The sequence below is a fragment of the Pteropus alecto genome, unplaced genomic scaffold (genome assembly GCF_000325575.1).
Source record: "Pteropus alecto unplaced genomic scaffold, ASM32557v1 scaffold5, whole genome shotgun sequence".
NCBI lineage: Eukaryota > Metazoa > Chordata > Mammalia > Chiroptera > Pteropodidae > Pteropus > Pteropus alecto.
The window spans coordinates 3,466,930-3,479,311 of record NW_006441953.1 but is presented as its reverse complement, the minus strand read 5'-3'; the positions used below and the strand labels follow the sequence as shown (position 1 = coordinate 3,479,311).

General features: G+C 33.9%; 1 protein-coding gene across 1 annotated transcript in view; it reads left to right on the top strand.

The window, feature by feature from the left end:
• The first annotated feature begins 6 nt into the window (after positions 1 to 6).
• Positions 7 to 12,382, top strand: part of CXXC4 (CXXC finger protein 4) — an 18,359-nt gene continuing 5,983 nt past the window's right edge. Inside the window, exon 1 of the mRNA XM_006918885.1 lies at positions 7 to 559. Within this exon, the coding sequence (XP_006918947.1) occupies positions 8 to 559 (552 nt within the window). The 5' untranslated portion in view covers position 7. The remainder of the gene's footprint in view (positions 560 to 12,382) is intronic.

Sequence of the window (12,382 nt, the reverse complement as noted above, 5' to 3'; positions counted from 1 at the left end):
GACCAGCATGCACCACCGGAACGACTCCCAGCGGCTGGGGAAGGCTGGCTGCGCGCCAGAGCCGTCGCTGCAAATGGCAAATACTAATTTCCTCTCCACCTTATCCCCTGAACACTGCAGACCTTTGGCGGGGGAATGCATGAACAAGCTCAAATGCGGCGCTGCTGAAGCAGAGATAATGAATCTCCCCGAGCGCGTGGGGACTTTTTCCGCTATCCCGGCTTTAGGGGGCATCTCATTACCTCCAGGGGTCATCGTCATGACAGCCCTTCACTCCCCCGCAGCAGCCTCAGCAGCCGTCACAGACAGTGCGTTTCAAATTGCCAATCTGGCAGACTGCCCGCAGAATCACTCCTCCTCCTCCTCGTCCTCCTCAGGGGGAGCTGGCGGAGCCAACCCGGCCAAGAAGAAGAGGAAAAGGTGTGGGGTCTGCGTGCCCTGCAAGAGGCTCATCAACTGTGGCGTCTGCAGCAGTTGCAGGAACCGCAAAACGGGACACCAGATCTGCAAATTTAGAAAATGTGAAGAGCTAAAGAAAAAACCTGGCACTTCGCTAGAGGTCAGAGGAGATGATTTCTTGTTTCCCAGTCTCCCTCCCCTCCCTTCTCACTCCCCTCTCCTCTTCCCTTCAGGGCTTCCTGTCTGGCTTCAAGATTCAGTGCCCCTTTCCTGAAGCTTCATTTGGGTTGTAAGGCACCGTTGCAGGTGGTGTGTCGAGAGCATGGCCTCTGCACCACCCTCCCCAGCCGCACTTCCTGGGTTCCGCCCTCCACATGCGGAGGGCGCTCCTCCTTTTTATCTCTGTGGGAAAACTAATGTAATTGGTTTGAAAAATCAGAAGTTTCACATTTAATATGGTCAAAAATTTCCCTTGGTGGTTTCAGATGCCTCCTCTCTCGTATTATTTTTAAAAGCATCTCTGCCCAAAGAATTGGACACATCACATTCTGTATATACATTTATTGGCCAAGAGAGACTTACCAGTGGCCCAATTATAACAGTGAGGACTCAGTTTGTGGCACAAGCCTATGTTCCCATTAAAACATACACACACACACGAATCATTGAAGCTGAAATACGTGGGTTCAAAGGGGATGTTCTGCCCCTTCTAGAATAGTTTTTCTTCTCACTATGACAAAATGTTTGTTTCCCATTTGATTTTCTGCATATCTCCTTTTTTTTTTTTTTTTTTTTGAGAAAGTAAAAACAATATAGAAAGCCAAACACCAACTGAAATTTTTAAGGAGATGTTGACTTAGAATGAAGGGATACAATTAGTTCATTTAGGTCAGGTAATGGTAATTTTATTTAAACTATTTTTACATAGTTTCAGAAACAAATGATTTCTAAAACTCAGTTACCAAAAAAAAAAAAAATGTGCTTTAGACTCTGTATTTAATAAAGTAACCATTTTGTGGTTACACAATTGTTCTATACACCAAGCACAGTTTTGGTTGATACCCTAGTTGGTCAATAATAGTTTCTTTTTCCTATATGTTCTTAAAACAATCTAGAGATTCTCATTAAAGTAAATTGTTAAATTAGATTTTTAATTTTCTTCAATACAGAGATCGATGTATTCAGTGGAAATTTCACATGGTAACCTGGTCAAAACAAAAAAGGAGAAAATGGAAAATCACAGGTGTTTATGCTGGTATTTTTAGCAAAGAAATATGGACGAGTGATCATATTTAGCACCTTGATAAAATTTACAGAGTAGATGGCCAGATGTTCATATGTACTTGAGAACATTGGTGCTGGTGGTGGTGGATTAGGCATTTGGGAGTATTCTTTGGGCTGGATTGTAGGGTGAGAGTGTCTCTCACAAGTTATCAGAGGGGCACCTGCACATTCTATAAAAATATGTGAGCTCTGCTTAAAGGAGTTTTCTCCATGAAGGACTGGTCTTTCAAAGAATGAAAGAGAAGAGTTAAAGATCTTTGTTGCAGGTGTGAACACAAATAAGATACAGATGTTTTGTTAATATAAATTAAAACAGCACTTTGGTATCTAAAAAATCAGTATATATTAATAGCATTATCTATTGTGATCAATTTCATCCAAATATTTCATTTATTCCCCATTATAAAAGAGCTCATCTCTTTGTCAAAAGTTTGACTTTACTCCGGGGGATGAGGGGTTACTATATTTCCTTTGGCAACTCTATTTAAGCAAAGATAATAGCAATTATAAATGCAAGTCCATGTATTTTCTTAAGTTGCAAAAATTCTTATATTTTGAAGTCTCTTTTCTGGATTAATTTATTGTAACTTCTCTGGTTCTCTAAGGCCCATAGGAAATTAAAATTCAGTTTATACTGAAATTTCCTATTAATACCCAGTTGATAAGGACTACGTGGCTTTTATTTTTCCTCTCGAACTGTAGTATCTAGAGTTATAGATTTGGTGTTACTGGTAGGCCTTGTCTTTAGCTAGACCCATAGCACTACCTGCATCCTAATTTAGGGTGTGTAGTAGATAGGACCATGGAATTATTCTGATTTATATAGTAAATGACCACTCTGAAGGCGCTTAATGTACAAATAGGTATTCTGCACAAGTTTCTGTGATGATTTATCAGTCTAAGCAAATTTCATGAATTTCCTTTTTTCTTCCTTTTGATAGTTTCCCCACAAACTTGTGATGTTTACATTCTTTAGGCATTTTGGTCACATCCGATTCCATGTATTGCTTTTTTTTTTTCTTTTTAAAATCCATGTACACAATAGTTCTGAGGCTCTTCAGAAGGTGGGGTGTGAACTGTAGAGAAACAAATTTCTCTATTTGTAGAGCTCTGTGGAGATATATTCCTAACTACATACCCTTTCTACCAGAGAATGGATTGCAGTTTAAGGCTAAGATTATTAGTGGAATGCTTTTTGGCAAAAAAGAAAAAGAAGTTGTGTGTGTGTGTGTATGTGTGTGTGTGTGTGTGCGTGTGTGTGTGTGTGTGTGTGCGTGAGCGTGTGCCTGCGTGCCTGGTTGGTTTTTTTTTTGTAATTGAGTAAGATTCTATCTAGGTCATTAAAAAAAGGCAATGGTGGCATGACTGCCTTAAGCACATGTGTAACCACACAGTTATGGTTGTAGGAAACCAGCTGGTCGCCTGTCAGAGTGACAGGGTTTACATGACTGAACCAAAGCTAGAGCAGTGGTTGTGGGTTGGTGAAAAGTCCCCCTGCTGACCTGCTTTCCTCTCTAATTTGGTTCCTGTAAGTTATCATCATCTGTGGAGATGTTTTAGAGATTGGATGGATGCCTTAGCTGAGGGTAGTGATTTGGGGATTTATTATGGATATACCTGTGGATTTCAGGGGTAAGTTTAGTAGCTATTATTTCTTAACTTTAAATTATGGTCACCAATTAATATCTGGATCATAACTACTAATATTCTTATTTATCACTTCAAACATCATGTGCCCTTCTTCTCTTTGACTTATTATCACCCCAAAGATTGGAAGCATAATCAGATTTTCAGGATGAATAAACTAAAATTAAGACACACTCACATGGATGTGTTGGGATTCTTGCCCACGTTTTTTTAAAGCTTCCCATCTAGCATTACTTTTAAAACTGCTTTACTTATTTCCACAGTTGCTGCTTAGTCTCATAATGGCTTAGAAATATTTTTATAAAATAACCCTCTTAGTAATATTTCTTATGATAACAACATAAAACTAATTTTTCTGATATCATACACTGTATATTTGCATATAACACTTCCATTTAGGCAATTACTATATTTAAAAGTTGTCACTAATTTGCCCCTTATGTGACAAAACTTATCTTAAAAACTTGTATCCTAAATGATGGATATTAAATTCCCAGGTATTTTCAGAAATATGTGATTATATATTATGATAATAAGTTACATAATAGCACTTTGTCTCATACAAAGGTAATCCTTCAATCTTCATATTCACTGCCATTATATTTCTGCTTCTAAGATCTAACTTTTTAAAATATCCCAACCTGCTATAGGCTCAAGGGATAAAATTGTCCGGTGGGCAACCCCAGCCTCTTAGGCCTTGAACATTGTTCAGGTGACATGATTGATCTCTGTGGGACAGCATTAGAGACCACACAGATCTGGTTTCTCTCGCATTAGCTGATTTATGGAATTACATTAGTAAGCAGAGCCTCAGGAGATTTCCCTGCCCCCACTCTTGGCTCTCTGCTGTGAGTAACACACTGCCCCCACCAAGGCTTTCCATGTACTAGCAGAGGGACTTGAAAGGGACACACACATTAGAGTGAAGAGACTGAGCAACTGGAAAGTCAGGAATAAAGACAACTTCATCCTCTCTCTTTTTTTCCCCTCTCTCTCTCTCAAATTTATCTCTTGAATGTACTTGGCCAACAGTAATTTTCCGGTTAGGTGGAATTTCTAAGGGGTTTAGTGGAAAACATCAAGATATTGCCCCAAACTTGATAATTTAGAAGAGTGTTTTAGGGGAGGAGGGACCCATTTTATATATATACTGTTAAGTTCTAAGAGCCCCAGCCACACAAATGGCCATTGTAAAATTTTGGACAAAGCACTGTCTGCAATTTGTGCAGAAAGATGGCACATGCTTCCTGAGGAAATTCATTTGTAGACCATACATAAAATAGGCGTGTCACTCAAACTCAAGGTCTGTGTAGTTAAATAATGGAACCAATCAATAATTGAACATGTCATAGTTTTTGAAGTTTGATGACTTTTTAAAAAATTATAGGTAAAATATAAATGTTTATATCTTTAGTTTTAGATCATAATTTAAAAATGAATTTTCAGTTTTTAGTTTCAAGAATCAAAAACATACTAGTATAAAAATATAAATTTTTGTTTTAATTTCAAAATGCAAATATATTACTATCAGAAGGAAAGAGGAACTTTTCAATAAATTCAAACAAAATGATAATATATTAACACTAAAATATAATGAAATAACACAGGAAAAGATACTAATTTCATAAATGATAAGAAAAAAGGACAGAAAAGTTCAGCTACAACTAAAGTCATAATTAGATTTGTAGCCAAGGTACCAGACTGTAATATAAATCCACTGAGACTCTTTTTCCATCACCAGATTCAATACAAGGCGATCAAAGTTGTTTTTAAAGAACCATACATTTTAAATAATTCCTAAGTTTAAGTGAGAGTGGTACCCATCCAACTATCATGTAAATTATAAGCAATCTTTTGGATGGCAATTAAAAATAATAAAATCAAAATAATTAAAATCTGTTTGTAAATTATCCTATAAGAATATTTGTTTGAAATTCAACCATCATCAAACAAAATACAAAGTCGATCAGAACAAATCAACAACAAACTTTAGACTTTAATCTGGAAAAAAAATTGAATATTTTAAATAAGAAAGGAAACTGTCTAGTGATGTGGGAAATAAAATGTTCTTGGTTTTTAAACTTTTTAATGAATTAATTACTATATTGCTGCACATTTTGGTTAGTTTGAGCCAACTGTTTCCCTGGGTGATGAGTTAAGAGTTTTGTGTAGTTAAACTTACAGACTGATAAATGCAGAACAATTTAATAAAAATAGTCAAGACTAAAAATCGAAAGGTGTGCAAAAACGATGGGCATTTCATCCATATTTGCTCTGGTTTACCAGTTTGGAGACTGAAGGTCTATGTTGGGATGACCTTGCACACAACAGTAGAATATTCTTTCTGGAATGAAAAGTAAACATAAAGCTATTTGAGTATTCCCCAGAAATAGGTTGCAACTACTTCTTCTGAAGTAGTTGATGTTCAGAACTTACTGTTCAACCTCAGTTGGTCAGATTATCTGAATATGTAGTTCACTTTTACCAGAAAACAACTCACTTTTTAAGCATAACAAAAGGTCCTACTATCCATTAAATTTCATAAGAGTAGATCTGCTTCCATTTCTGACATTTATTTTTACTCCTATTATACAGAATATTTTTTTTAAAACTCCTGTATTCATCATATATCTAATTAAAATAATAGGTTAAATTCAAGATTTAGCAAAAGGACCATGTAATATACAAATTGGAGAAATGACTGCTTCTCTTTTAGCTTTCCTCTTATTTTTCAACGAGTTTTTAAAAAGTAAAAGTGAACCCGAAGTTAATGGTAAAATCTTTCATTTTTATAAGTGTGATTTTCAGTCACTGATTAGAATGTGAGGTCATCTTGGCTGGGAAAGTAGAGCACTCTAGAAAATACCATTCTTTTTTTACAAAAACTTGTTTTTAGGCAAGGTTTTTTCATAATCAGTGGACATTTTGAAGATTTTGTGCATGCATAATTTTGTTCCTTCACTTGTGCTGCAGTGCTTCTGCTCATTCTTAACATACTTTTTCATCTAGCATTATGCTATTATCCATTGGCGTTTCAAAATCTTGAGGGAGGGGTACATGGGTGGTTTTATCCTTCAGTCATATCTTGTTCTATCACATGCAAACACCTGTCCTGAAATTGAATTATTCTGCAGGGTAATCGAAAAGCCTCCCTGCATTCAGCATCATATGTTTTCTGTTGTTTATTGAGTTATGTTGCACCATACTTCAGATGCGACAGCCATTTAATAATGTTGAAGACTTAGCTCTGCAGGGGCTAAAAGGATCCCAGCAGGCTTGTTAACTTCTACTCTAAAACATTATGAGAAATATTTTTTCCTCTGTGAAACTTCGGGGCTTTCTCTTAATTTATTTTAAAAACATAATAATCCATAGTCAGATATGAGAGGAACATAAATTTTTTTTGTTTTACTATTAAATTTGTTTTACTGTTAAATTTTTTTTGTTTTACTATTACTTAATTTTTAACCTATCTATTAAACATTACATTTCTTTACTTTAAAAAAAAAGGGCAAAGCAAAATATACTTTTTCAAAAAACCAATACTAAAGGTGTATTTCTTTGGCTGATACAAACCAAATACAAATTATAATTAGAAAATATACTATTAATTTCTTGGCTTTTGAGTTCTTTTATAATTAAAAACTATATTTGGGCCACATGGCCATATTTAGATGATAGATTGTGGGAAGAGCCACCGATATTAAGTAACTTACCACTGAAACAATGTTAACTATATCAGTATGACTTCTCTGACTTTATTTCCTCATCTATAAGGAGATAATATCAAACTACTTTACAACTTTTTAATATTGTACGTAGGTGAATATTCTTTGTACATCGAAAGATGCTATACAATTTCTCATTCCTATTTTAAAGTCATCGATAAATAGTAGAGTAGAAGACAGTTATATTTAGAGATAATTCAGTGCACCAACAGGTTACTTATAGTTTTCAGAAATTAAAACCCAGGTAGACTGTTTTGTAGCTTGTGTTTTCTGAACATTTGTTTTAATCATCCAGTTCACCAAAGATTTGGCTCGATTTCACTTGCAAAGAGATAAACCCAATAAACAAGTTTCTGTGTGCTTATACCTGTCAAATGCCAATGAAAACTGCTCGAATTTCCTAGGGGAGTCAGTCAATGTGGTGAGCCAATTTAGATAATTTAGTGCTCTTCCTCTTTCCTCACCAAAGGCACACCACCACCATTAATTAATCTTTTAATAGAGAGTGTGTGTGCGTGTGCATGTTTGTGCGTGCGTGTGTGCGTGTGTGTGTGTCTGTGTGTTTCGCTTTACTAACTCAGTATTTTTAGCTACTATTTTCTTTATTTGAACAGATACAGTGAATTAGTGACTTTAAGAAAATCATTGTAAGGAATAACTGGTTAAATGCTTATTAATTGGAGAACATATTTAACAAATATCAGAATATTGTAGAGTTAATTCTGTCCTGGAAGATAGGTGTGTGTGTCGGTGGGGGAGGGGGTGTATAAAACAGGTAGACATACATTATGACTATGCAGAGCTTTCTTTTTTTGCTTTAAATAAGAAGAGTACTTGTGAAGTAAAGAAAGTTAGTGAACGATAATAGAAAAGGCTTTTGGTGTTCGGGGAGAAAATAGTGAAAAGCCCTAAAAGATTTGGAATACTAACCAAGACAGCACTAACAAAAAAAGAAAGGAATATTCAAGCCAGCAAGCAATGCAATATGTATTTAGAAGAAACTTTGTCAAGACAGGATATGGATGTCTGCTTTGCTTCAGCAGTTATAAAAGTTTTGCAGCAAATGGAAACTATAAAATTAAGGAAGATTTTCATGGTTTGACATAGTACATTTGGTTTGGGAGTCAGACCTGAGGCTCGAGTTCAGTGGAGTGGCCGCTGATCTAGAGAGGAGGGAAAACAGATTGTGTTATAGCTATTATTTTTACTTATGCCTTTGAAACATTTACTGTAATAGTTACAAAGTGTAACTAAAAGAGAATACCCCCAAGAGAATACCCCCAAATGGAAAAATGGGATCCCATTTAGTTCTCATCATCTGCATCTAAATATCTAAATTGATATTTCCAAAGACATTCTTGAGAGAGTGAAGAAAGTGTCAAACTATGGGGAAAACTGTGCTGAGTGTGCTGTTTCTTGCTCAAGGACTTAAAAAAAAAAAAAAAAAAAAAGCCTGGATGATTGATTGTATCAAAAGAGTAGAGATCAAGTATAATGAGATGAGAAAGGGATATATGTTTAAAGATCAGGAAGAGTCATGGGCATTTCTGTGTATTTCAGCAAATCTGACAAATTCCAGAGAAGATAGATTTTCTCCAAAATTTTACATAGTGTAGTGATAAAATACATTTTTAAAACAATAACAGACTATATAAATTTAATTATGTGGAAATGATGAGTCTAAGTGATGGTCAGTTAGTGCCAGAAAAATAACTGTGTTGGGAAAAGGTTTGTCTGTGGGAAATATTCTTGTTTATAAGTTAAATGAGATCAGTGATGGTTTTAATGAAGTCAAGAATAAGGAAAAAAAATAAAATCCTCAGTTGTACATAGATGGATGACAAGTGAGAAGACGTAGAATCTTCTAGTAAACATGAAATACTTTGTGTGTTCTAATTTTCATTCATGAAAAACAAAATAAAGAACACTTGCTTTTTTTCTCCCCCAAAGGAAATATTATTGGATCTTCTATGTAAGGCTGCTATATAGAGAGTTAAATTCATTATGGAGTAGAATGGTTTTGGATTTTCCTTGTGTGATTCTCTTCACATAAATGTGTTATTTGTGTGCCATGAAGCTGTGTTTTTCAAACTCCAAGTTACAGCACATTAGTGGTCCATGAAACCAATATGTTGGCTTAGCATTAGAATTTTTAGAAAATAGAGTAAAATAGAGTAGAACAGAAAATATATGAGTGTATCACATGTAGTAAGAGTACATATTGTTAAACTTCTGTTTCAGTTATGTATGTAAGCATAAATGTAAGGGTATGCATATACTAGGCTGCTGTGTCAAATGTATTTCTGTTAGTTGGAGTCAAAAACGTTTGAAAAACAATAGTTTAGTGACAGCAACAACACTGTCTAACAAGTCTGTGGTGAGGAAAGAAATTATATTTGTAAAGAGACCAATGTTAACAAGATAAGGAGTAAAATTTAAATGTATTTCTATAAATAGTGTGTCTTTACTTCTCCTAGGTGGGTTTGTACCTATGTTATATATTCATCAATACATGGTATATTACTAAGTATGTGGTAAACCATTGATAAATTCAATTTAACAAATCTTTAGGTAGGGACTGTAATTTTCTAAGACTTGTAGTAAGTGCTCTGGATATACAGACACACACACACACACACACTAGCTTAAGAAACTTGAATTTTTCTTCATTCTTAACTGCATTTTTTAAATACCCATGTAATTTCTTAACTCTTTCTTATTTCATCCAGGATACTTAGTTTCCCACTTATAATCTTAATTCTCAGTCTCAGAAATGGCCACATTTAATATGATAGAATTGAAATTTTAGAAAACTCTGGAAGCATCTCATACCTATTTAAAAGTCTTGGGATTTCTTGATTCATCCTTGGCTCAATTATTCCCCAGATCTAGATAAGAAATACAAACTGCTGTCGATGATCTCTACCTGGCTACCTCATGCAGTTATGTGGTGACAGATTAAGTTTTCTATTAGTATTCCAGAATTTTTCAAGGAATAAGAGAAAAAGAGAATACTTGCCTTGAACATTTGAACATACTGAGAATCTACAATATGATTTGTTATTTCAAACACATTTTACAGAATACTGGAAACTCTTGTTTAACCTGAATAAGAGACAGGGCCATATTGAAAGAAAGAAGTAGAGGAAGAAAAGAAAGAGAGAGAGGGAAGAAGGGAGAAAGGGAAGGTAGGCAAGCAGATTGTAGTGTTACAGATTAAAGGGAAATCAGAAAGGAGCCTATTGGCAGAAAGGATCATCATGTTCAAAGTTATCTTCTTGACTCTGGTGTAAATAATAAATTAGTGGAAATGGTTAATGGTTAATGTCTTTCAGAAATTTTTAGAAAGATTCCATGAGTCTGGGTTTAGACCTACTAGACCCACTTAGCATTTTTTCCCCATTTACCGTAGTGGAAAAATAGTTTCAGGAAAACTAACTAGTTTCTTCTAATTATTTAAGAGCAGTTCTTTTGCTGCAATTAGAAACATAGGCCAAGATGAGAAAGCCAGTATTCAAAATTAATAATGGCATTTAGGGAGATAGAGGCCACCCAACATCTATAAACAACGTGTTGTTCAAAACTAGTACAATTTTTAAATAATTGTAAGGAGAACTCCCTGGAAAACACAGAATTGTACATATAGAAAAATTACAAAAAAATATTAATTACTACATCTTATAAATCCTATGCCTGATAAAAAGTAAGGCTTATTAATTTACTTTGCTAGTTAACTATATGAAAATGAGACTTTTTGGACAAAGATGGAGTACATGATACTTGTCAAAAAACTAGTTCATAGAAATTCCCTGAGGAAAAATTTGAATCTAAATATTGGAGGGCTTGCTGGTATCATGGTAGTAGAGAATGCTTAAGAGCGCATGTCCCCTTAATGAGGGAGATTATCCAAATTATATTTCTAAAGAGCAAAGTAGAATATAAGTTTAACATGATAAAATTAAATTCTAATAATTACTGACAGTATACCTTTTACTTTTATTATTTAAAAAGAAAATTGAGAGAGACCAAAAAGAGTGATTGCGAATTGAGTATTCAATCAGATGGTAATAGAAGTTATTAAAATTTTTTTAAATATTCCAAAAGCCACATATTCTCAGAAATATTGTTTTAACCAAGTACATTATTTTGATGATAACATCTAATTGACTGAAATGTTTGAAATTTTCTCTAAATTCTTCTAAGTAATTCATGGACATGAATCATGCTTTGGTTTCTAGGCTGGATCTATCTCAATGGTTGGATTTTTTCATAGAAAATTCTGAACAAAATGAAGTTTAATGACTACATCCAAAATTTTATAGAACCTAGCTTGAGAGAAAAAATTCTATTAAACTTATTTTTACTTTTTATATAATAGAAAATGAATATTTATTAAATTCTCAGATCTATAATAATCAAAGAGAAGCACCATAATTTGAATTGATTTTATAGAGGTTAGGTGTAACAATTGTATTTTATTTGCATATAAGTTAGAAGCTGTCCAAATCATCGTTCTCGTAGATATAAAAATCACCTCTTAATATATTTTTAAGTTACCTCCCATTTTCTTACATTTTACATGAATATTTCTTCTACAAAAGAACAAGAAAGTTCACTGTTTTTGAATTGTTCAGAATTTTCAAAAATGTTCAACAACTGGTCATGAAAAATATGCTGATTGTTTCCAGTGGCCTATTAGCAATGATCCCACCTAAAGATATTATTGTATTCAACAAGAATTAGTAGACTAACTGAGGAGAGAGAGAATTATTTCTCTTTTATCTTTGCAGTATGTGTGTGTGTGTGTGTGTGTGTGTGTGTGTGTGTTCAGACTTATTTATAATATAACCATCTATATTTATATACATTTATAAGTGATACATAAGTATATAAATAAAATGAACTTTAAATATTTTAACCATTCTTGACAGTATATTATAGATTTTATTAACCTAAATTTTGCTTTATATTCTTAGTTTTGCTTTTAATTTCCCTTCAAATCCCTCTTACACATAAGGTTAAAAATGCTGCGTAAAATGATATTTTGAAGACACCCTTTTAATTTGTAGATCATTGAAAATTTTTCTGCTTTCTGCTGGTACCATTCCATTGTAATTTATTTTTATTTTTATATGTCAAAGATCATTTTAATCACTAAATTACCTATTCCTAATGCAGTAAATTTACTAATTTATTGGAATGATGTGGTGCGAAGTGTTTTACCAAAGTTAATTGAAATATAATCATATATCGCAGTAATCAAGTGAGTTGCCTAAATAAAGTAGTTACATTAGATACTAGGGTCAAAAGTGGACTTTTTCTGG